The following is a 23,497-nucleotide window of genomic DNA, read 5'->3' as shown; positions in this document are numbered from 1 at the left end:
GTGCTATGCTGGCTCTTATTTATATCCCATAATAACAAATAGCTCCTGCACCGAGAAGTTTACAAAATGATGTATTTAAAAAATCATTTCTAGCTCTAATCTTTTATGTAAACACATAGATGTAAAAGGACGTTTCCTTTAGATTGTTATCCCTTCAAATGCTCTTGTAAATAGGCAGTCATGATGTACGTGATTTAATCAGGCAATTTCTAATGCCTTAGCAAACATGCAAGCAAAACACCTCCTTGGCTTCTAAGAACCTCTAAATGAAGGGTTAAACGTACTACTAAAACATAATAGCCAGTGCCTTTTGCTAACTCCCCTCCAACAGGAAGGCTGACAGATCCTGACCGCAGCAAACAATAGCTGGGATTGTACTAGCAAGAACTAGTTCAGCTGCATCACTTGCCAATAATTTTTTTAGCAGATTTAACATTCTTCTGTTTCCTTCACTTGAACAGTATGATGGAGGGAAGGAGGAGGAGAAAAGCAGATGAATTTCCATCAGAGCCTCAACCACTGAAAGAATTTGTCCTTGGTACCTGCCAAATGTGAAACTCCAGACCAGAGGCCAGCACAGCCAACCGTTCGGAGGTGCTGGCAACGACCTCCGAGCGACGCTCGCAGGGGCACGGCGCTGCTTTGGCAAAACGTTTCCGGCTGTCCAACACACTGTTAGGCCTGGGAGCCCCGACGCTCCCCATCCCAACAGCAGCAGCACAGCCACTAAGTACAGGGCTCGTGTTCATGCCACCACTGGGGCTCTAGTGGGGTCAAAACAAAGGCGACCAGCTCTGCACAAAATATGTTTTATACCTGCAGTGACTCCAGTGAAGCAAACATAAACCTGCCTGGGTGCATATGTATGCACCTACTGTACACAGATATATATCTGTGTATAAAACATTTAGATTCTACTTGTGTTCAAACCACTGCTGAACTAAAGTACTCAGCCACAACTGGAGTATCTACAAAGAAAACATTCAAAAATCTCAGTTGCTCACTATAATGTAGAACTAATTGTCAGAAGCAGAGGCCTTGCATGTGGCCAGTTCCCTTTGGTTGCATACATATATACACACATCATGGTAAAGCCAGTAAATACAAGGGGCAGCCTACCTTCTATGCCATCTGGAGCCGTGGCATAAATGTTGGAAAGGTTAAGCTTCAGTCTGTCAGAGCACTCTCTATTTACAGTCAGGCTGGGTGATATCACTAGATCTAGCATTTCCTTATACCTGAAGGAAAACAAAGGAAAAATATAATTTATTCTTTAATTATGCATGCTTACTAATGATTCAAATTTTTTTCCCTAAGAGTATAAATATTAAAGCTGATTACCTAAACCCAGGCTTCATATAAATTCCACATAATAACATTCACTAAGTTTTCATCAAAGGGAAATGCTAAATTAAAATGCAGTACTTGCTGCCTTGGAGATTACACCCATCTGATTAATGCTTTCCCTTTCTTCCTGGATTTTGTCACATGAAAACTATATTTCCTTATCTCTCATGCGCCATCAGAGTGAGAACGTATACATCAGTGTTCAGTGAATCCAGAACGGACTATTAAGGGCTGAAATGAAGTTTTGGGCAGTTAACATTGCTATGTAGTCTTATGAGATAATAAGGTTAGTACTGGTGGTAGCATAGGTTTTCCAGGGGACACCTGAAGCTGGCACCTAACCACAATGTCCTGAGCATTAGGTGGCAGCGATGCAAGGACAGTCCTTTTCACATAAATAATCCCATCTGATTTAACCCAAAATTTCAAGTGTACAATATAGAGGACTTGAGCCTCCAAAGCAAAACATAATTGTTTGTGTGTGGTCATGACCTGCACTATAATGAAAGCTTACAAACTCTGCTTTACACAAACAGTTCAGAAAAGAGAATGACTAAATCATTATTTCAGGCAGTATGCACAACCTCATTGGGTTTATTCATCTAAATACCACCATTTTCCATACATGTATCTAACTCCAGCTATACGCCTCAGAACTGGGCTCCGAAGACACTTGAAACAGACCTGCTTGCTTCCCTTGGAAGTGTTGGATGTTTTGCAGGGGTACAACATTTGGCATTAAGTGCACTGATTTACATACCTGTGTTTGCAAGTTTGTGTAAAGACAACTGGATGAGTACTGTACGGAAACTGTGTGTTACATAAGATATCTGCATGATGGCTTCTATGCAAGATGTGTTTCCAGGACACCTCTACCCCCACAATGCTCTTTAAAGGGCCCTTCCAACTCAAACCGTTCTATGACGTGCTACCTGCAAAGGCAGCCGGCACACCCCTGCGCTCGAGCTGGGGCTTATCTGAGCTGGAATATAAAGGTAGCAGATGGCACAGCAGCGAAAGGCTGGTAGCAATCCATCGCACACCTAAAACATCACAAAGATAAAGACAATAGGACATAAACCTGAGATCTTGACACAAGGCTTCTGGAATACTAATCTATGCACTTCTAAGAAAAGCAAAGAGGTTTGCTTTGAATTTCTACTTAAACACCACTGTATGACTTTACCAGCTTTAAGAACAATAAACCACATATTTTTTAATCTGAACTTCTCCAATAACTTTTACAAAGCCTGCAGTCCCTGTGAGGGAGCGTAACTATTGTTATGAACAGGCACAAACCAGATGAAGTATTTTACCTGTAACTGAACAGCAGAAACCAAACCTGAGCTCACTTTCCCCACCTAAGAGCTGGGAAGGTGCACTGCCCAGGCAGGAAAAGCATCCATCGTCTGCGAACGTGCAAACTGCCATCAACAGGTACGACGTGGCATAACCACCTACAATACCCACAGCCCCAGTCCTCCTTATCCAAACGGGATCTGGGCTCCTCTTGTCTGCCTTTGGAAGTCCACACAGACATGCACGTTTTCACTACCATCGTAGCCTCAAGTCCAAACGCTGGTAAAGAATTCCTGAATATGCTCCATGAAGGAGACCTTAAGTCAGCACTGAATGACCAGTGAGGTAAAAATAGAGTACTCTGAATCCAACACTTGTGAGATCCTTGCTCCCTAACTGCTGTGTGTTATAGATTTGCTAAGAAAACAAGACTAGCATAAAAACCAGTGTTGCTTTGCAGCTGGTGGATCTTTGTTGCTAGTGGGCCTTAAAGGGTTCCATGTTCAGACGTGTCCCTGTAAGACAAGTACAAATCCTGCCTCCACCTCCTTGCCTTAGACACAGACAGCAAAGCACAGCAAGACAGAAGGAAAAACGCAGGTGCTACCGATTGTGCCCACAACCAGCATCCATGCTGCCAACTGTGTGAAAATGCAACAAGCCATAAGATTTGTGCAAGGATACAAAAAAATAGTCCCTGTCAAAATTCCTCCGTAAGTGACTCAGTCTAATGGCAGAGCCAAAACAACAATCCAGGACTCCTGACCCAATCCAAAACAAAACACCACCCATTAGAAATTTACTCAGTCCTAACATCAGTGGAGCAAATTATGCTCCAAACTGGTACCTGCAGACAGAGCCTTCACCAATGCAACACGGGCATCCATTCCGCAGGCAGGTGCCTGGGAGCCACAGACGGTCAGGCAGGAAGGGATGGCCGTGGCCCCACCGCACACTTTGCTCACGCCAGAGGAAGAAGAGATCTCTCCTGAAACGGCCGTCTCGCTCTGCTGCTGGCACAGCCGGGCTGCGCAGGGAAGGGGCAGGGAAGGTTTCTGTGGTGCTCACTGCTCAGTGGGGAGGAACAAGGTCTCTCCTATAAGCAGCTATGGCTCCTAAGGCTCTCTTAAAAGCAGCAGGCTAGGCAGGGGCTCTTTTCCCAGAGGAATTGCGTTATTCAAATCCATTGGCAGCAAATTAAATTTTGTTTGCATGGCTGAGAAGACGACTTCCAGTTTTATATCCGGTTTTCCTTTCCACTGTAAGCAATGTCAATTTTTGCCCCTCTTATTTCCCTAACGCAACACCTGAACTGAGGAAAAGCACTGCTGCTCCAGATTGTCAGGCTGGGGATGTTCTGCACCGCTCCTCAGATAACACACGCCCGTCAGCATCATCCCCAACCCCATCACTCATGACACTGCCCAGACTGTTGCCAAGTGAATGTGGGCAGATGTTTAAAGGGAAAAGATCTTTTATAATGATTAATGTACTTTAATTACACGATTGTTCAGAGATTTCATTGGCTACTCCCTGGCTGATGATTTTTCTATTGGTTTTCTTCTGTTCACTTTTGTATTTACAAAGTCACATCGCACTTGCCTGTATTTGTTCTATAACATTTTCCTGCTATTTTTTCAGCCTCCATTTTTCTTCCGAATATGTGTATTAGTTACATGTGCAAACAGGTAACTTCTTACAGAAATACCTGTCTGGTTGTGCATGTCACGTATGTGTTTGCATTGTTAGTAGCTTTGCCTGTTTTGCACGCACCATTTACCAATTTGTTTCTGGGCATTTCTCACTCTGTACATCTTCGCAAGAGTTTCTGAAGTTCCAGTTTTAATGACGGTAATCTACAGAAAATCTTCAGTAAAACAATGGAACTGGGATGGTATTTAACACAGTAAATGACATGCTGGAGTGCAACTGATGAAAACATCAGGTCCTTCTTTGCTTGCTTTTTAGAGCAAAAACTTTTTCTGGTTTAAGCAAAGCAAATCAGTAATAAATTCTGCTGAATCTGAGCTTTTATTAAAACCAGTGATGTTGGGCTGACAGACATCTGGAAGAGCTTTTGGCTTCTACAGTTAAGAAGAACCTTGTGCGATTCTGGTGCTCAGCTTTTCCATTAGAATCCCCTGCTCAAAAATCCGTACTTCAGCCCTGCAGTTGGCCCACAAAATCTCTGCCAAGAACCAAAACTTTTCTCTTCACTAACATTTAAGAAGGAAAAAAGAAAAATAAAAGCATTTTAAGTCATTCTGAAGCTAGGAATGCCAAATTAAACATTTTAAGGTTTCAAATTTTTGATCGAGGTGTTGGGGTAGCCTACAAATCATATTTTCTGTTACAATGATGTTTTGAAGGCAGTGATTCCAGACCTCAACACAAAACACTCAAGTGTGTACTGAAGATCAATCTACTGAGCGATCCCATCTCTGTCCAGCAGAACACTGAAAGATGGGCCCAAGTGCACTGTGGAAGCGGGACCCAGCGAGTCAGCGAGGTGCTCTGGATACCGCTGGTGACAGAACCTGATGGATAACATTTCAAAGGATGAAACAGGAAACCACCATAGCATTGAGGGCAGACGCAACCACACCACGGCTGAAAGGCTAGGAGGCACCAGCAAGAGATGAAAGAGACTCCTGCCGAAGCTTGGACCTCTGCTGCTCAGGCGAAATTCAAAGCATCCCTCAGTCTAACTTGTTTTCAACATCCTCCCCACAACACAGCAGCGGCATCACCTCAGGAGCACGGGCATGTCCACATCCTCGCTCTGGAGGCAGTGCACTTGTTCCTGGAGTCTGCACGTCTCACTCATTTCTACTCCACTTCTGGGGTGACAGGACAGTATTCTGGCTTCAAAACACACAAGCACATGAAGTAGAACAAATGTTCAGAAGAGCATTTCCAGGGCATTTTCTGTAAAGAAGGCACCTGGGTAGTAAGTAGTATCAGGGTAAAGTCAGTGACCAAGTGATGAAGAGATTTCAGAGGGAACGTGTGCCAGGAAGAGCAGAGCGTCTGCCCTGCCGCGACAGCAGCCTGCGGGACGGGGTCTGAGCAACAGGAGGCTGATGGTACAGTCAGAAAGAACACACCAGGAGCAAAAGATGGCATGGGGAAAAACCTGGCGTGGTTGTGAAAAAAATAAAGAAAATAAGCTCTGCATCTGCCATCAGTGGAGGAACTGATGAGTTAGGAGCCCCACAGAATGAAGCAGGTGAGAAATGAAGGACAGGACTCCTACCCTTGGGAAAAACCCGCCAGATCCTACAGTGGGAAAGACAAGATACTTTAAAGGAGTACAAAACTGCAAAGAACGTTTGCCCATGAGGAGAGGCAAATCTAGAAATTACTCTTCCTGCAATAACCCCACACGATGATCTTCTCAAGAATTTTTACTCTTATCTGGCTAGAGACCAAATACAAGCTTAAACCACTAGATCTTCCTAAACAGATTCATATGCCAGCACAGAGCCCTAGGCAGGAGTGGTACAAGCCAAGTCCCCTGCTTTTAGCTTTGCTGGGAAGGGGAGGAATAGAGACAGAGATTGCAGCCTAATTGCAAGAGTAACATTTTTGTCTTGCTTCCATGACTTTATCTGGTGTTAATTACTTATCAACTGCTTTCACCTTTAATCTCTTCAAAAAATGGTGCAGATTACTAAGCAGAAATCTGCAGCTTTATGACTCCAGTGCTACTCATCATGAAACAGAAGACAGTCTGATTCCCCACTTTGTTTCAGAAATGAATTACTAAAAGGTAACTGCAAAAAAGTGTGAAAACAGCTTTTTCAATCTCTGATTCAAAGGAAACACACAAAGAAAACCCCAATCCTAAAAAGTTTGTCTTTCCTTCCTTCCTAGGAAATATGAGATATGTTGTAATTTTTTTCCACATGGGCAACATTTTCAAAAGCACTTGCTATGTCTCATTAATTTTCATTAGGAATTAAGATTTGTACTGTTTTAACTCCTTGAGAAGCATGGCAGCTTAGCCAGCTTTGCCAGGACTAACTGGTTGCAAAACTACACCCCCCATTTTACTCCACTCCTGCACAAAAAAAGGAACCATTCAGAAGCACAGCAAACACTTATCTTGTAGCCACAGACCAGGTGGTATAATAATACGGAATCTCCCATACTGTAGATCCGGCTACTTCTATCCACACATTTCAAAAGCAGAGTAATTTCATTTCCTCTGTTAGGACAATTTCTCTCCATCTATAGTAGATCCTTGGTTACTGCCATTTCAATAACTCAAAAATGCTTCAGCAGGTGAAAAAACACAATGCTATTTTTTCTTTTATAATTAATCTTAGCTCACCCACAAGAACATCTGATAGCTGTATGCAGGAAAGGCCTGAGCAGGCATAAAGTTAAACCTGAGCTGGCAGAAATGCTCATGTACAGCTCTGACCGTACGGCCAGGATGACAAGGTATCCTTGCAAGGTGAGCTGCGGGGCAGCGCGCCGCGGGCTGTTTATGTGCCCGAGAGCTGCCTGTCGCTGACGTAATCGCACAATAAAAGCAGCGGTACTTGTCTGGATTTATCACTGCCCAGCCCATTCCACGCACAAAGTAAGAGGACTCATAGTAGTACACTTTGTAGCACAGCATCTGGGGGTGGGAGACACAATTGCGTTATTCTCCAGCACATAATATCTTAGGCTAAGGATTAAACCAAGAGGAACAAGAGGAAAGTTATGTGATAGATAGGCAAGGGACAAAGCACATCAGACTGAAATAAGAAATTAAATGTGGTGGTAGTGAGGCTGCTCCAGATGACAGGCACACAGCCAACCCTGCCTGCAACTGCTCATCAGATTGAGTCGAGTATGAGAGAGGAGAAAAACAAATAGGTGAGACAAAGGAGGAGCTGGGGGGTGTACTGGCTACACTGGAGACCACAGCAAGAAAAATCTTCAGCAGAAGCAGGAGGACACTCTGTTTCTGAAAGAGCTGGGGAGAAGAGCCCAGCTGAGCCGTGCCTGCGTGCGCAGAGGCTGCTCGGGGACGCGCAGGGACGCGCAGCCCCCCTGTGCTTCTCACACCCCGCATCGCTCCCCTCCCGTACGTAACGTCACCCGCTCTCCAAAGCCTACTGTTCATCCTCAGACACATGCATCTCTCGTTTAGTCCAGGACTGAAATAACTAGCCGTAAGGTTATGTTTAAAAAAGCTACAAATCTACAAATCTAACTAATAGATATGTAGTGCTTCAGTTAAAACAAAACTAACCAACCAAACAATAGAACCACAAACCCAACCACCTAAAGACTTGAAATAAGAGTACTAGCAGCCAAGTAAGAGCTGGATCACAAGTAAGTTTGTTAATTCAGTAGTCAAATGGAAAACCTGTACACAGGAAAACAGCCCTTCCTTTTCTCTATTAATTCTGGGTATGTCTAAAATCATTCACGACTCATAAGAAAAAATTTGGTTTGGGTTTACATTAAGATTTTCAAATTCCTTTTTCTTTTTAAACGTGTTAATTCTAAACAATTGAAGAAAAATAACTGAGAAAATAACAAAACAGAGCATTTCTGTCACACTTCTGAAACCACTATTGCTGAAAACCACCAAAAGTATTCCAAAAGCTTTAAAATCCTTCCCCAGATGGATTCTTTGTTTTGTTGTAAATGAGAGTCTTTTTGATCAAAATTTGACTTACACTGGAAGTTTTCTGTCTTGCTCCAACCCATAGGCCAGACAGTGAAAACCAGATGAAAAATCCTGAATTTTTTGAGCCCATTTCACCTTTGTTATTTTTCTGAGGAAAGCCTGCCCTAGGATTTTTGAGTGCTTGTGACCGGCGAAAATCATTACTTGCCTTGTTTCCCTGGCAGTCCTGAATGTCTAGAAGCGTTGGCTTGCTTTGCCCAGTTTCATCACCTGCTGTTCTCGACTGCTTTCCAACCTTTCATTTTGTTTTAAACGTGCTGTTTGTCCCTTGACTCAGAGCTGTTGACTTCAAAAAGGAGCTGGCTGCACACAAACAAAGATTCTTTCTACCCTGGCCGGGCCGCACCGCAGCACAGCCGTGCTGAGGAGAAAGAGGGCCGGGCTGGGCCTGACCCCTGCGCTTCCTGCAATTACCTCGGGACGCGATTGAGGGAAGATAGGCCGGGAGGCACCAGCATCTTCTGGTCAGCAGTCCAAGGTAAAGGGGATTTAGTGCTCACTAAAACAAGCCGAGCTGCCTTCGTTTGTTACAAAGGCACAGTCTGAAAGGCAGCTTGAAAATGCAAAGTGAGCTAATGATGGGGTTTGCACCACAGACTGTCAATCTGGCAGCCGATCCAGGAAATATGTTATATAATTGCTTTGAGTAATTTATTTTTAATTAATTTCAACACTAGTATTTCACTTATAATAAGTCAAAATGAGAAAGCTACATTTTTCAGAACGCCTTTTTTTGTCTGTTGAAGCTCTGTGCTAAATGAGGCAACATTTACAAAAGATCTCATTTGCCAAAAAAATTACTCAGCTGTCCTACTGTGGACAATCAAGTACCACACAGAATTGGTAAGGAAACACTATGTGCTTACAGCATACAGTTATTTGTAAAACAAAACTGAAGGTGTAGACGTACAAATATATGCATATCCACAAACATACATAATCTCTTCCAGTTTGCACATTTCTTTTCAAGATTCACAAGCTTTTAAATTCCATTACACCTCTTCCCATTCAGCGCATGCCCAAAACAGTCACCATCAGAATAGTAATTTTCTGTCAAATCTGTACTAATATATCAGAATATTCTCAACAATGCTGGTCCATAAATGGGAGAAATATGGAATTTATCATACTTGTTTCTTAAATGTCACTTTTTTTCTGTCCATAAAGCTGCCCCCTCAGAGTAGCCCGTGCACCCCAGGGCCTCGGGTGCTGCAGAGCTGGCGGCTGCCCACAGGCAGCACGTGGTGCGTGTAAAGGGGCGTGTTGTCACAAGCCTGAGTCTGACACCAACAGGGAGAACTACGTGTAGTTGTTGAAGGAGAGAACTAAGAACTGCAGTTCGAGCTTTGCTTCCAAGCTCTGTCATTAACAGATTGGGCAAGTTTCTCAGGACTACATTAAGGCCTCTGTAAAACTGAGAAATACAGTATAAACTGCCAATTAAGCTCTTTTTAGGGGCTGGAAAGTGCTCTAAAATCTTTAGGAGAAATCTGTTACATCATTGCAGTATCAATATCCATGCTGATGAATAATGACCATCCTGAACATGAAACAGCCAAGAAGGAAGTGAGGCACAAGAGCTGTCCTTCAGGGCATGTTCTCTCACTCATTTTTGGTCCAAAAGCTCTCCATTCCCAGACTATGAGAATTTCTTCACCCTTTTGATTTACTTCTTCAACCTGTCAGAGTCCCGCAATGGCTCCAACAACCCAGTGAGAAAGGTAAGGCTGCCTCTTTATAACAGGCCTGTGTCAGCACCTCCTTTCTCAGCCTGTAAAGGAGTGGCATTCAGGGAATAATAATTCAAAAGAGCTATGGGAAAAGAACTATGAAATGTAAGTTAGTAGAAGGACCTTGAATGTTGGGAAAAGTCTAGCGTAACAGTACAGGCGAGGCTGGAGTGAGCATGACGTCCCCCCTCCTTGGTTAAATCCCCCCAGTCAGACTTTCTCTGATCAAAGAAGACAGCAAAGAGGAAGGTCTGCTGTACACGCAGAAGGTAGAAAGCATCCTTCTTTGATCGAGACGCTCTTCGCCCACCCTTCTGCCTCTGGTGAGGGAAAGGAAGACTATCTCATCTATCTGCAGAAATAAATCAAGGAAGATGATTCTTAAGGATTCAGAAGCAAAGAATGCCTCATGTTTATATGTTTTGTACACCATTTCATCTGTTTATGAAGTGTCTTGATGAGGGAAAACACAAATGCTGGTCTCATTGTCTTAAATACAACTGATGCCTTTCACACCAGAACAAAATATGACAAAGTTTGTGGTCTATATAAAACTTAAAACACTTTCTTAAGAACAGGTAACATTTAACAGGATACATTTAACAACGTATCTGAAACCTCTGTCCTGCTTTGGCTTGGTCCCATAGTCTGGAATTTAAGCAGCACCCCAACCATCCCACAGCTCCTCGTATTGAAAAAATAAAAAATCTTTGCGGCAGTCCGTCCCCGCGCATGAGCGAGAACAAAGGCTGCAGCTCCGCACCCCAGAGCTGCCTGCCCTAATTGCTTCTCTTCCCTGACAGATGGTTGGGTTAGCATTCTCAGGGCAGGGGAAAGGGTTGATTTTCTCTTTTGCATTTTGGATTTTCCTTGCTGTGGTCTTAAAGCATCACTACATCAGGACTTGTGGTTCCCAGGTAACTGCTGATTGAACATGTCTGTGGCAGCAGTGGGACGCGAGCTCTGCTACCTGGTCCCGAGGCAGTTTGCCTGCCGGGCGATGGATTACCCTGAGGCTCATCACCGTGCAGGTGGGCAGGACTCTCTTGTCCCGCTGCTGCGCAATTGGGACAGCACATTTAATACCAACGTCCAGAGGCCCATGTGCTCTCACTTCTGAAAGCCACCCTTCAACCCTCCTGCCCTGCTCTCCTTACCAATAAAACAGGAACGACAGTGATAAGCCTATGGGACTTCTGAATAAAACTGCTCTACTAGTGCTAAGGGTTATGGAAATACCATATTCACAAAGTTTAGATCATTCTGTGATCAACAGTGAATTTCTGGCTGGATCATCTTCAAACATGTTGAGTCAAAATAGCAAAGCCTAATAATGTAAAAAGAGCTACTTCCCTCCTTTTGATCCTGCTTAACACAACCTTCATAAATGCTGCAGGCAAAACTTGCACAGCACTCGAGCAATTGCTATGTAAGTACCGCGAATGCAGGTGCTTGTTCATTCACTTAACCCTGAAGCTGCTTTCCAAGTGCACGGCCTGAACACACAGCTGATTTGCTCCTGGACTATGAAATCCAACTGTACTTTCCCTGTTTTGATTTGAAGTAAATCAGGTTACCAATCTGGATTTAGTAAATATTGTGGTTAAATAAATCAAATTTATAAACTTTTAACGTTCACTCAGTCACAATCGTTTCTCTTTGTTTGAAAAGAGCAGAGGGTGGTCTTGGAAGAGAGGCTATCATTCAGCTAAACTTCAAGTTATCCTTCCTCCTCTTGTTCACTGATCTAATCAAAGCCATCTTTTTCCTCCTCTTTTGACTCTTAATAAAATGAAAATCAAATGTCATTATTAATAATGATTATTGATCTCAAATAATTTATCTGAAGAAGGAAATGTTTTCTAGAGATTACAGCCAGGAAGTCAAAGGCTTTCATTCCCAGCTCCGACAGCAGCTCACTGGCCACACACAGCACATCTCCTTCGCCCATTCCCTGTTACAGGGCTGTTAAACATTTACTTAACTTCAGCGCAAGCAGTTCTGCACGCCGCAAATTCCCGGTTACTGGAACTCAGGTACCTCCATGTGCAATTGCTACGTTTTCATCTACCTATACAATTGAACAAAGGCTTGTGCTGTCATTACTGTCAATTTAATATGCATAGCAGATATGCATTTTTACAGCACTGAGCTCCTCCTATGCTTTTAAAAACACAAGAAAAAGTTATTGCTCAGGTTAAGGTCTTCAGGAATCTGTGTGAAACATGTAGGAGATACTCTGCTGGTAAATATGATTTCTTTAGTGGAAGCTGGTTGCTTCATCAGTAGGAATAAAAAATGGTGAGGTTTTTTGTTCCTGCATTTCTAACTGAAAGGTTCAAAAAGGATATTCTGAACCAGGAGACAGGCTGGTGACAGCAGTTTACAGGTAAAAGTTAAAATGAGAAATCTGCTCCCCATAAAGAGCTACAGCACAACTGTAGTGAGCAAAGTAACACAACCTAATCAACCTAATTGTCGCATATCTTAGGGATGTTTGGAGAAAAAAAAAGACAACTAATCAAAAGCAATGCTTAAGCAATAACTGCACTTCGATTTGTCACTCTTGCCAATTAATAGTGTGGAAACAGCAAAGGGGAGAAGGAGTTTACTCAGAGCAAATGTTGACATGGTGTTTTCCTTGATATTTGTTCCATTAATCATTTGTTTCTGTGGATATTTGAAAGTCAGGCTAAAATAACATAGAAATAACAAATAGGACAGCTTGGTTCACCTTGGGCGTTCAGGTGGGCTGAGGGATGATTTCCCAAGAGATTTGCTGTAACAACAGGCTGAAGCTTTTTCTTTAAGCCTAGGGGAAAGCTAACCTGTTAGCATCAGGTTTATTTTCAAGACAGAAGGGATATTTTAGGGATGACCAGAGGATATCATCAAACAAGGATAAGTTACGGAGCACCTTTGCAGAGATGCTGCCATTCAGTCACCGATACACCACAGGGCAGCACAGAAGTGGAAATACCAACAGAAAAATGCACCAACCCAATGCCAGTCACACAAATGTCCTTGTTTTCTTTTGCAAAGCGTGATCCGATGAAGAAAAACACTTTCTGAACGTGCCATGTTATGATATTAAGCAGGCCTCAAATCACTTACCAAAGTACAGAGGGACACTGACATTTGAACTGCAGGAGTTTTGTTTTCCGTCTTGTTTTTCCCCCCTGTGACTTCTGCATTTGAATAACTGGAATTTTTAAAATCCCTTTTCCTCCTTTCACCATGATGTAATGCAACTGTTGCACAAGACTAACAATGTAGAGTTACTGCTGCTGGAGCCAAGTTTGGCACCAGGAGAGATTAGGGTTGGCACCAAACACCATAATCTTTAAAATAAATCTGGCAGACGTAGTGAACAGGTTTGCCATTGCTGCCATAAACAGCTTACGGAGCAGTACATGGAAAAGCGCTGAAAGAAACCGTAGTATTCTTACCGGAACAAAGACGTCGATTAGCTAACCACTTAATCTAGCACCTACTTATATATGAAAATGAAAGAGTTTTACAATGGTATGTCAAAATTAACGGCAGTAGCAGGGACCAAAGTGTACCATAACAGTGCCTTTCATATGTCCATCACACCAAATACCCTATAGATACCACCAGCTAGCTACCTATGAGCCAGGAGAATCTCTGGGAGTAACTGCAACTTGCACTAGATTATTCAAAGAAAAATAACTTGATCCATACAAGAACACACCTGTCTCCACAGATTTCTCTCTACAGTACTTCTCAGTTATGCTTTCCTGAGAGGGAATTTGCTCCTACTCAACGGTGCTGGAGCAGTGCTCTGGAAAGAGCATGATTTCTGTTTTAAACACAGATGGAAAACAGAAGAGAAATGCAAGTTTTCTTCACTGTATCACTCGGCTTGAGCTGATTTTCTCAGCTCTGTATAAGGGTCTGATGATTTGTGAGGCGGACATTGGCCGGCAACTGGACATACACCACCAGCTTATTTCACACAGGCAACTAGACAGCCATGGAGTAGTAGCATTTTTCAATTGCTAGTAATTATTATTGGGTTTTTGTTTTGGTTTTTACTCATTGCCTAGCAGAAAAGCTCCATATTCCATCCCAAATTCCTCCATAAGCACCAATTCTCAAACAAGGGACCACCTTCACCAGCCAGAAGGTTGTGTGGTGCCATAACATCTTTTTGCCAATCTAGTTAGCACTAAAACGTGTAAGAAAATTTAAAGCTGATTTCAAGTGATTTATCTGATGCTCAGTAGTAACCATGCACTTTCATAAATAGTACTGACAGGCACTCCTAATGGTATATCCAACACGGTGTTTGTGTGCAGAGACATATGAAAGTTACAGCCTCCTGTTGCAACTTCCTGAGGCATAGATGAAAATCAAGAATCAAATCATGGTGTCTTTTGCTGGAAGATGTTTACAGCTTCAGTGACAAAAGTAGAGTCTTACAGCTCGCTCTATTTCACTAAAGAGCAGTTGCCTCTATCACGTTACACACCACTTGCCCCTGGGACCACCAGTCCAGCTCTCAAGGAGTCTCTGCAGCACAGCTCATCACCCCGAGGCGGCCCGTCAAAGCGCACGCACCACGCCAAATGAGGGGCTGCTGTAAACACGGGAGTGCAGCAGAGGTGACGCTTCATTCACGGGACTGCAAGGCAGCTCAAGAAAATGTCATCTACCTAGAGTTCATTCAAATAATCTAAGAGTTTTGTTATCTGTACAGATTAGGAAATCCAGCTTCCAGTAAAAGCCAACTTTAGCTTCTTGGATATTTGAGAACAAGCTTACGTGTGCCATTAAGACGGTGACCGCCTTAGAGTTAACACTCAGATTTGATCTGCAATATCCCTAGCTTAAAGGCAAACGTCTCTCACACACATGGGACTCCCAAGGCCCTTGCCCTTTCACAGCCCCGAAGAGCAGCCTGACAGCCTAGTTCAACAGCTGATGTGTTTCCTGATGTTGGATTAACTTCAGCTCATTGCCTTCAGCATCATTTCTCTCTGATACTTCTATGGAATAACTTCTACAACAGACAAAAGAATCAGAATAATTTCCTTCCTCCCTCCAGCTACTACAGGACGGCATAGGGACGACCAGCTCACTCATAAGCAGCACGCAGAGACGTTCTTGCTGACCCCCGTTTGCAGCAGCAAGCTAAAACCAAAACATCACAACCCCAAACCCCCAAAACCAACAGTGCAAAATACCTGAATGCAATACTTGGCCTCCAAAGGAAATACAGCAGCTCACCTTTTCTCCCTCTTTCCAAAAAAGCAATCCTGGTAACTCCAGTGAAGAACAAGGAAAAAGGAGAGTAGGCCTAATTTCAGGGGTTTTTTACTAGTCCGTATACAGGAGCAAAACAAGAATTGGAGTAAAGGTGTTTGAGCTCAGATAAATTACAGTTTTACAGTAGTACTGTACGAATTTCCCTGAACTGCTAACTGGGGAGCCATCTTCAATACTAACACCAACAGAACTGCAATTAGGAAAAAAAAATTACTTTTTTTCTCAAGTGGAATTGTCATTAATGGCAAATTTGGTGCCATAGTCCAGTGGCCAGGGCTCTCATTGGGGAGACTTGGATTCAGTTCTCTGTCAGCCAAAGGTTTCCCGTCACCAGAGTATTTTACAAGGCCAACTCATATTTAATCTGCTTGCCTCTATTTCCCTGCTCTGTAAAGTAGGGATTACTGCATTTTTCCACGCCTGAGCACACTGAGCTCAAAACCATGAAGATAATGTGCTGCACTCAGGTAAGTCACCACAAAGGTGTGAGGGAGAAAACAATCAAATGCAAAAAGCAACCTTACACCTACTAAAAATGGGATGAAACCTGCATGTTTTTGACTTTTCCTTATTAATTCACAACCTTTCTCTTCTCTTCTGCCAATGCAGAGAGCAGACACTGCCTGCAGTTGTCACTACAGAAGCATAAATCTCACGTTCCCGTTTTCTCCTAGACCACATAGTATCTCCACTCTTTCCTACAGTCAACTTTTGCACGGCTGATTTCTCCCTTTACTTCACATTTGGCTATGTAGCTCTTCTATCCCAGTCATGCTACCCCAGTTGGTCTGTTTCCACCCTGGAGCAATAGGTGCTAGGTATGTTGTGCATCTTCTGTCAGCACGTCCTGCCATGGTTCACATTAAGCATAACCAATCTGCTAACCCCTGGACAGCTGCTGGTTTTACAGGCTGTCAACACAAAGACTGCCTGTGTGCCTGCTGGTGGGATTTTGATCCTTGAGGAGCCCAGCAAGTGAATTTACTCAGTTCAGCTGGAAATTTAATCATGCAATTGAAATGCCACAATTAAGAGAACCAGCTTTGCTTAGTTTAGCTTTTCTTCACAAACTGGCATTGGTGCTCATCTAACATCTTAAAATCACATATCTTTCACTTCTAATGTAGCTTCTAAAAGTTAATAGGGTGCATTTTCAGCAATAGATATAATAGAGTAAATGGGTGCAACGAAGATCCCAAACCACAAGCTTTCACAAGAGAGGACAGCCTGTACCACAACTTCTCCCTCTAAAACTGGTCCAGGAGCTACTTCCTTAGTGTGTGTGTGCATGTGTCAGTAGAATGGAAGCTAACAGAGACAAAAATCAGTGAGAAAACACCACGAAAACAGATGAATGAGTGACATGGGCCCGAGGAATGTCTTCTGAAACGTTATGGAGTACTACTGAAAAACAAGGCCTGCTCCTTTCTGTGCGCTGGCTTAGACACAAACCAGCCCAACCAGACAGCAACAACAAAACAACCCACACCACAAAACCTTTCAGTACCGTTTATAAACAAGCGAAACAAGTTTCTGCTAGAATCGCACCCCATCTATTTCCCTGTCATGGGACTGTCCACAAGAACTCGAGTTTCTGGCTTGTTGGGGAAAAGGTTAATGTCTAATTGAAAAAGGTAACTTTTTTCTTGGCCTGTATTAATACCACTTTGCCAGTAAATAGGTGGGACAAATACTTTGAAAAGCATGTACACACACCTCAAGCAAAAATCCAAGTTTTAAAAGCAATAGCCCGAAACAGAGCTGTAAGAGTTAAGGTTTTTCTCAAAGCTAAGCATACATTTTTCCATACAAACTGCTGAATCATGGATATTTTGAAGACTAGTTTATTAGGCACAATATAGCATATCTCCAACTCAGCTCTATAAAGTGTGTCCAGTGCTGTACAAAGCATTAAAAAGCATTTAAATGTGGAACTTGCTGGCATCCACTGGCACAGCAGAAGGATCAAGAAAACTAGTCTAACAGTTGTCTTGAAACACAGCAGATTTATACTGTGGGTTTAGTCATTAACTGTAGTTATCTGACCAATACCAGAACACAAAATGAGCTGGACTAATGTAATGTACAGCCACACCTGAAATACACTCTCCCGACTCCAGGTTGCTGAAGTTAGTTGCATTTCTTCTCAGTGGAAGCATTCAGTTTTGGTTAAAACAAAAGTGTAGGCAAAGAAAAAAGCCAAATAAAGGCTACATACAAGTCAGTTTATCAAATATCTAGATACAGAATGGTTCTGTTGGTCTTCTGCATTGCTATGGCACTGGATTTGCAGGCAACACCCAGCAACTGAAAATTGTTGTGATCTAATAGTCCAACATTTTTCTTTTCTTTCATGGTATATGTTTATGTTTATTTTTTAAAGGGAAGAGGAGATAACATCAGAGAAGCAGTGATATAAATATTACCCTTAGCTGTATGGAAATTTAAATCTAAGTAGGCATTCAAGAGTGCAATGTATTGGAAACACTACTAATTGGTTTTAGAATTCAAAATTGATGCTCGATGAATTCAAAGGAAAAACAGAGTTACATGAATACCGCAGGAATCTATGAATAACTGAGTGTATAAATGAAATTCTAGAAAGGCTGGCAAAAACACCCTCAGTTACACCACAACTTTGAGTTCATGCCAAGGAAAGCTCTGTTGTTTTTGACAGAGGTGCTCAGGTGGGCAGAACTTCAGGTTTAGTTCTCACTGCACAACAGGGTTTTTCCTGTGCTCTATAAAAATACTGCACCTCCTGCCACCTCTGCTGTCCCTTACAGCAGAGCAGCCCGACGAGCGCTTGCGCTCCAGCGCTGGCGGGTGGCAGAGATGTGACAGACTTGGAAGGCAACAAGCCAACTTTTGTGGATGCTTCCTGTGAGGATGGAACCAGAAATCACTCCTTCCTCATATTCTGCCAATAGCATAAATCAAGCTGCTAAGAAGCTTTTCACTGTCATTTTGTTGAAATATTTTTAAAGACTGCTATCAAGGACAACACTGAGGTAATATGAAAGCTGAGCCTGGCTTCTCCTCTCCACCTCCCATCCCCAGGCCCCTCTCTGCAGTTTATTTGGCAGAAAGGCGTTGCACAGTGTCTCATCCAACATTGCTACGGGAGTGTTCCTGAACGTGATTAATTTGTTAATGATACGAATCTCCAAACAGCATGTCAGTACCGCTGATGATTTATTAAACGTCAGAGATCATTCTCTCATGAGCAATAAGGTCTTTCAAGTTGGCGGGTTTGTATGAAACCTCCTGCATTTGCTAAGACCATTCTCATCTCTGCATTGCTCCCAGACAGTGCAAAAAGCTGCAGCAAGGAATTCTTTAATGAATTGCAGGTTAAGTATACTCACAAATAATACAGAGGGGCAGATTACGAATTCTTGCATACTTTCATATACAAAAAGCCAAAAGTTTTCTTTGGAACAGAGACAAGCCTCACTGGGCAAACACTTTGCTTGGTTTGCTCTCCTCCCAGGATGCAAGTGCGCACCAGCAATTGTAAAACTAGGGAACATGTTTCCTTTTCTCAGCTGCTCACAATATTGCCCTTGGCACCCCAGTAGCCCAAGATACATGAGTAGAGATTCCTCAAATAGCCTCAGAAATGTCAGTAGTTTTTCACATTTCTTGGGCACGCATTCTTTTTGCTGTACAATGCACCTGAAGCCCATAACATAACCCCAAATTGCCCTAGTCCCAGCATCCTCTTGACCAGAAAAGTGATACCAAACTGCCCTCAGTTATGATTTGATGACCTTGATCAATGACATACAGGATATGTGTTTCTTCTTCAAGCAACATTTGCAGTCAGCTTGTGCTTTCCTTGTGTTTATTTGAATTTATGCAGACAACCAGTTATTTTTACCTATGTGGAATAATCATAGATAGCTGAAAATATTTAAGATGTGAGATCTTCACTATGACCAGCCAAGAAACCTCTGGCTGCTTTTGGTGTTCTGACAAGTAAGGCCTTTTAACAAAAATATTTCAAAATTGGAATAGCAGGGATTTGTAAGACAGTTTTGGAACCTTTCCTGAATCATATGGACTGGCATGAGCTACTCATTCCTACAAAACGAGGCTACTGCAAGATACCTTTACTGAAGGCCATTTGAGTTTGTTTTTCACTTGTTGCCTTCCCAAGAACCGTGCTGTGTTTCCGAAGGGTGCGGTTACCTCTCTCCCTATTGCATTCACTTGTCTCCAATACGGGTGTGCTGAGACATAGTTGGAGCTCTATCCAGTTTCACTGTCTATAAAATAAGCCACTAATTTGCAAGCATTAATAAGCATGCCATCCAACAGTGTTTGCATGCCCAAGGTTAACTGGAGGGATTTCCCAGTAGCAGTGCCTCCAAAGTCAGGCGTTTGAACCACCCTGTATGCCACAAACACGAGACCATGCTGGGCCTGCCATCCATGCTTTCCTGGCACAGAAATAAGTCAATCTGCTCAGGCTTCTATGTGTAAACAAGTGATTTTTATATTGTTAAAAAAACTTCTCAATCTTATCACTATTCCTCTATTCATTCCTCATGCACGCTAACTTCACTGAAATATTTCAAAGAATCCCATTCAATGCCATGTATTTCTCTGCACTGTTACAAGTGCAGCACCTTCTCTAAGGCTCTCCAGATTACGACACAGCACTGAGCCCATCTCACATCACCTCCAGGTTACTGTTCCAAGCCAAGAAATATAAAACCTGAATACAAAGAGAAGTAACAGGCAGGAGGACACAAGATTTGCAAACTCGGTAAGATATCCAGCCCTTCCATTCATACCATAACTAAAAATCTAGAATAACTACGTCTATATATACATATATATATATATACATATATACATATGCATATATATATGCACAAATTACTGTCATGGCTTTCTTTTTACTTTAGCACAACTGATTAACTTGTATGTATTTAAGACTACGGCACTATCAGTTACAAAACAAGAGTTGTACCTTTGACAGAATAGTAGTTTTGAACCTGCAGTTTGTTTTGTAAATCAGTGTAATCCTGGTTGCATTTAGCAGGCAGGAGAAAGAGAGAACTTTACATATACTTGTTTAAATGCACTTCTGTGCTCAGACAAACCTCAGAGATGTGGTTGTTTCAACTCTACAGTTCTGTTCACAAGCTGGTAAAGCCATTATTTGCCACAGAAACCTCACAGGAGCAATTAAAACAAACAAACAAACAAAACAAACCCAAAACCAAACAAAACCCCACACAACCTAAAACCAAACCAACCTGTCTTCATCTGCATGCACACAATCTCACTGGAAAATATGCATGCAATCAAGCTACAATCAGCTCTGAACTCCAACAGCAATCTATGATGCCAGAGATCCCCTGCAAGTTAGGCCGTGCATCAGGCTTTTAAAACTACTAAACATTTCTTTTAACTCCAAACGAGCTCCATCTTGGTATTCTGCTTCCAGCCTGAAATGAGCTGTAGCTCCAGCCACAGAAGTTGAGGCTCTCGGATCAACACGGCTGCGCTCCTGGAAGCAGGCACGTCTGAGCAAAGGAGAGGAGGTCAGGCAAGGGCAAAGTCCACAGTAATTCTAAGATGTTCAACAAAGTAGGGAAGGCTAATGGGAAACCATTTTAATTTATTACAGTCATCCCTAGTGAATAAAAGGACAACGTTTTTCTTCAGCAGCTTGATTACAAAGCAGTAAATCCCTCTGTGTATATAAAAGACTTAGGAACAGTATAGATCAAATGTCCAAAAAAAGTTTGCACTATATCTTGGATGCAGGAGTTAGGGATAGTTTTAGATATTCAGTCATTCTCATTTTTAAATATTTCCAACATACATTCTCTCTATAGGAACAGACACACATACGCAATTCTGCCATCCCCATCTACAAAGACACAACGTAATGATGCTTTTGCAGCACATATTTTTGGATCTTTGCTTTAAAAAAAAACAAAACAAACAAACAAAGGAACATGCTCTTGAACACAGAAACATGTCACCTTTCTCGCTCTCCCCACAACATTTTCTGACTCTTGCTGGCAACAGGCATTGATGCTGCTCCAAGTACTTGCTGCAATCTCTGCAGACCCCAGGCAGCAGTAACCACGCAAACAAAGCACAGCTCGAGATGACAGTATATACCTGGCAGCACAAACATCCTGAAGTAAGAATTATGCCAGAACAGGATTTTCTCCAATTGCTAACAGGAATTTTGTTCAGTGTATCTATTTCTTTCTCCCTGAACAATTGCCAGTTCTGATAGACTCAATACAACAACTAACACTATTTAATTGCACTGGTGTAAGACAGGATTGAAAAACATCTGAAACAGTGTGAGTCGCCGCTACTTAGCCCCAGGTTCTTCTTTTTTTTTTTTCAGTCAGAAACAGGATTTCTAGGCTTAGGAATAATAGAATGCTCAGTCATTAGGAATTACTGAGCTTTATATTGAGCTGTATAATTCAGAGGCAAACCCCAACATTCGGTTTACTTCGTAAAAAAATAATGACCTGGTCATAGCAATCTGTATCTTCTTCCATGCTGGTTTTCCACACTTTTTTCTCTGGTCATGAGAAATAAGCACTTTGAGGCAAGAAGCACTTTAGTTACACCTACATGCAGAGTGGGGCTGGGGCCTCTACCAGCTGCTGTAATACAACAGCAACCAAATACTGTCTGAACCATAAACCACCTTTTCGTAAAGTAATTTCAGTAATGCTTACTAAATAGTTTTGTCAAGACAAATTTTCAGAAACCTTCCTGTTTTGGGTTGGCCTTTTGATGAGGAACATCAACCAGTTCTACAACTCTGCAAACCCTTGTGGTATAAATCCTAACAGCCCCTAGGGGCTACTTACAAGAGATGTTCCCGATGTCAGCAGTGCTTGCAACAGGCCAAGGGACATTTACGGAGGTCTGGGGACACTATCACATTACCAAGAGCTCAGCTACAGGACAGTAACTTTCCTTGTGACCATTATTCACCTTTCCTAACTAACGGACAAAGGTTTCTGCTGCTGGCATTTCTACTGAGTAATGCATCCCTGCTTCATCAGCCACTCATACCGACACTTCTCAGCTTCGCTGTCTTGAACTAATAGTGCCGCATCCTCAACCAGGTTTTGGAAAGATCAGTGCTGTCTTCAAGGAACTTTTCTATACAGCAGCAAAGTTGTATGCCACAGGCACAGTGTAATTTAAGATGTTGCACTTTTAACTTTTAATCCCTTTACTGTTAATAAAAAACTTTACAGCAGTTTAGGTTGATATCGACTCTTGGCCAAAGCAGGCTCTACTGTTTGTGTTCTGTCTGCCCACAACACTTCCTGTCATTTCTACCAGCTAAAATGTCCTTTTCTGTGGTTTTGCAAAGTGTCTCTCCCTGCTGTGCACTACACAACAACAGTTGGGTTTCATCTCACGTACGGTTCTTCCAAGCTCACGGGGAGCAAGGGGAAGGAGCGAGAACAACAGCGAGTGGGACCCAAAGCTAAATAAATCAATGTTTCTTTGATCCTTTGGGATCAGGATGCTGTAAAAACACACAGTTATTAGAACTGTGAATTTATTGGTGAAGGACTTGGTTACTGGCACTGTATTTCAACATGAACTTACATTATGGTACTAAGTACAAAGCATTCATTCTGTTTGTGGCTATAAGAATTAATCTCTTCCATGTGCAGAAAGGCTGTGTGATAATTTGTTCGTAGTCTGGGCAAGGACTCATCAGCGGCAGGGCTTTCCACAATACACAAGCAACAGCTCCAGGAGCAAGTGATGTCACTGATGTCCCTCCGAGCGCTACCAAGCACGGCCAGAGCGGTCTGCACGCTTCAGGGTTTTCAGCCAAGTGGGCTGTCAAAAACCTGAAACTAAAAGGTGAGTTTCTCCCAAAACACTTCAAATGCTTAACTTTGGACAGAATTCAATAACTAATGGACTTTGAATGAAACTGTACGTTTCTAATATCTTGCATTTGCCTCAATACTAAAAAAAGCTCTGATCCTGATTATTAAAAATGAAAAAGTAATTTGAAATGTTTATGTGGATGGCAGCTTTATACGCAAGATAGAAATGCTCCAACTGCCTTTTCTATCCAGCTGGAACAAAGTTTTCATTTTTCTTCTTT

General features: G+C 42.4%; 1 protein-coding gene across 3 annotated transcripts in view; it reads right to left on the bottom strand.

Annotated features, from left to right (window-relative positions):
• The window catches only part of EYA2 (EYA transcriptional coactivator and phosphatase 2), a gene marked incomplete at its 5' end in the record, with an annotated part of 87,001 nt that overhangs the window by 47,786 nt on the left and 15,718 nt on the right, over positions 1 to 23,497 (bottom strand). For all 3 annotated transcript variants that reach the window (XM_082065670.1, XM_082065672.1, XM_082065669.1), the window contains one exon: positions 1,120 to 1,238. In XM_082065670.1, coding sequence (XP_081921796.1) covers positions 1,120 to 1,228 — 109 coding nt within the window. The remainder of the gene's footprint in view (positions 1 to 1,119; positions 1,239 to 23,497) is intronic.

The sequence above is a fragment of the Streptopelia decaocto genome, assembly GCF_964273445.1.
Source record: "Streptopelia decaocto genome assembly, chromosome: 14".
NCBI lineage: Eukaryota > Metazoa > Chordata > Aves > Columbiformes > Columbidae > Streptopelia > Streptopelia decaocto.
This window is presented reverse-complemented; position numbering and strand designations above follow the sequence as displayed.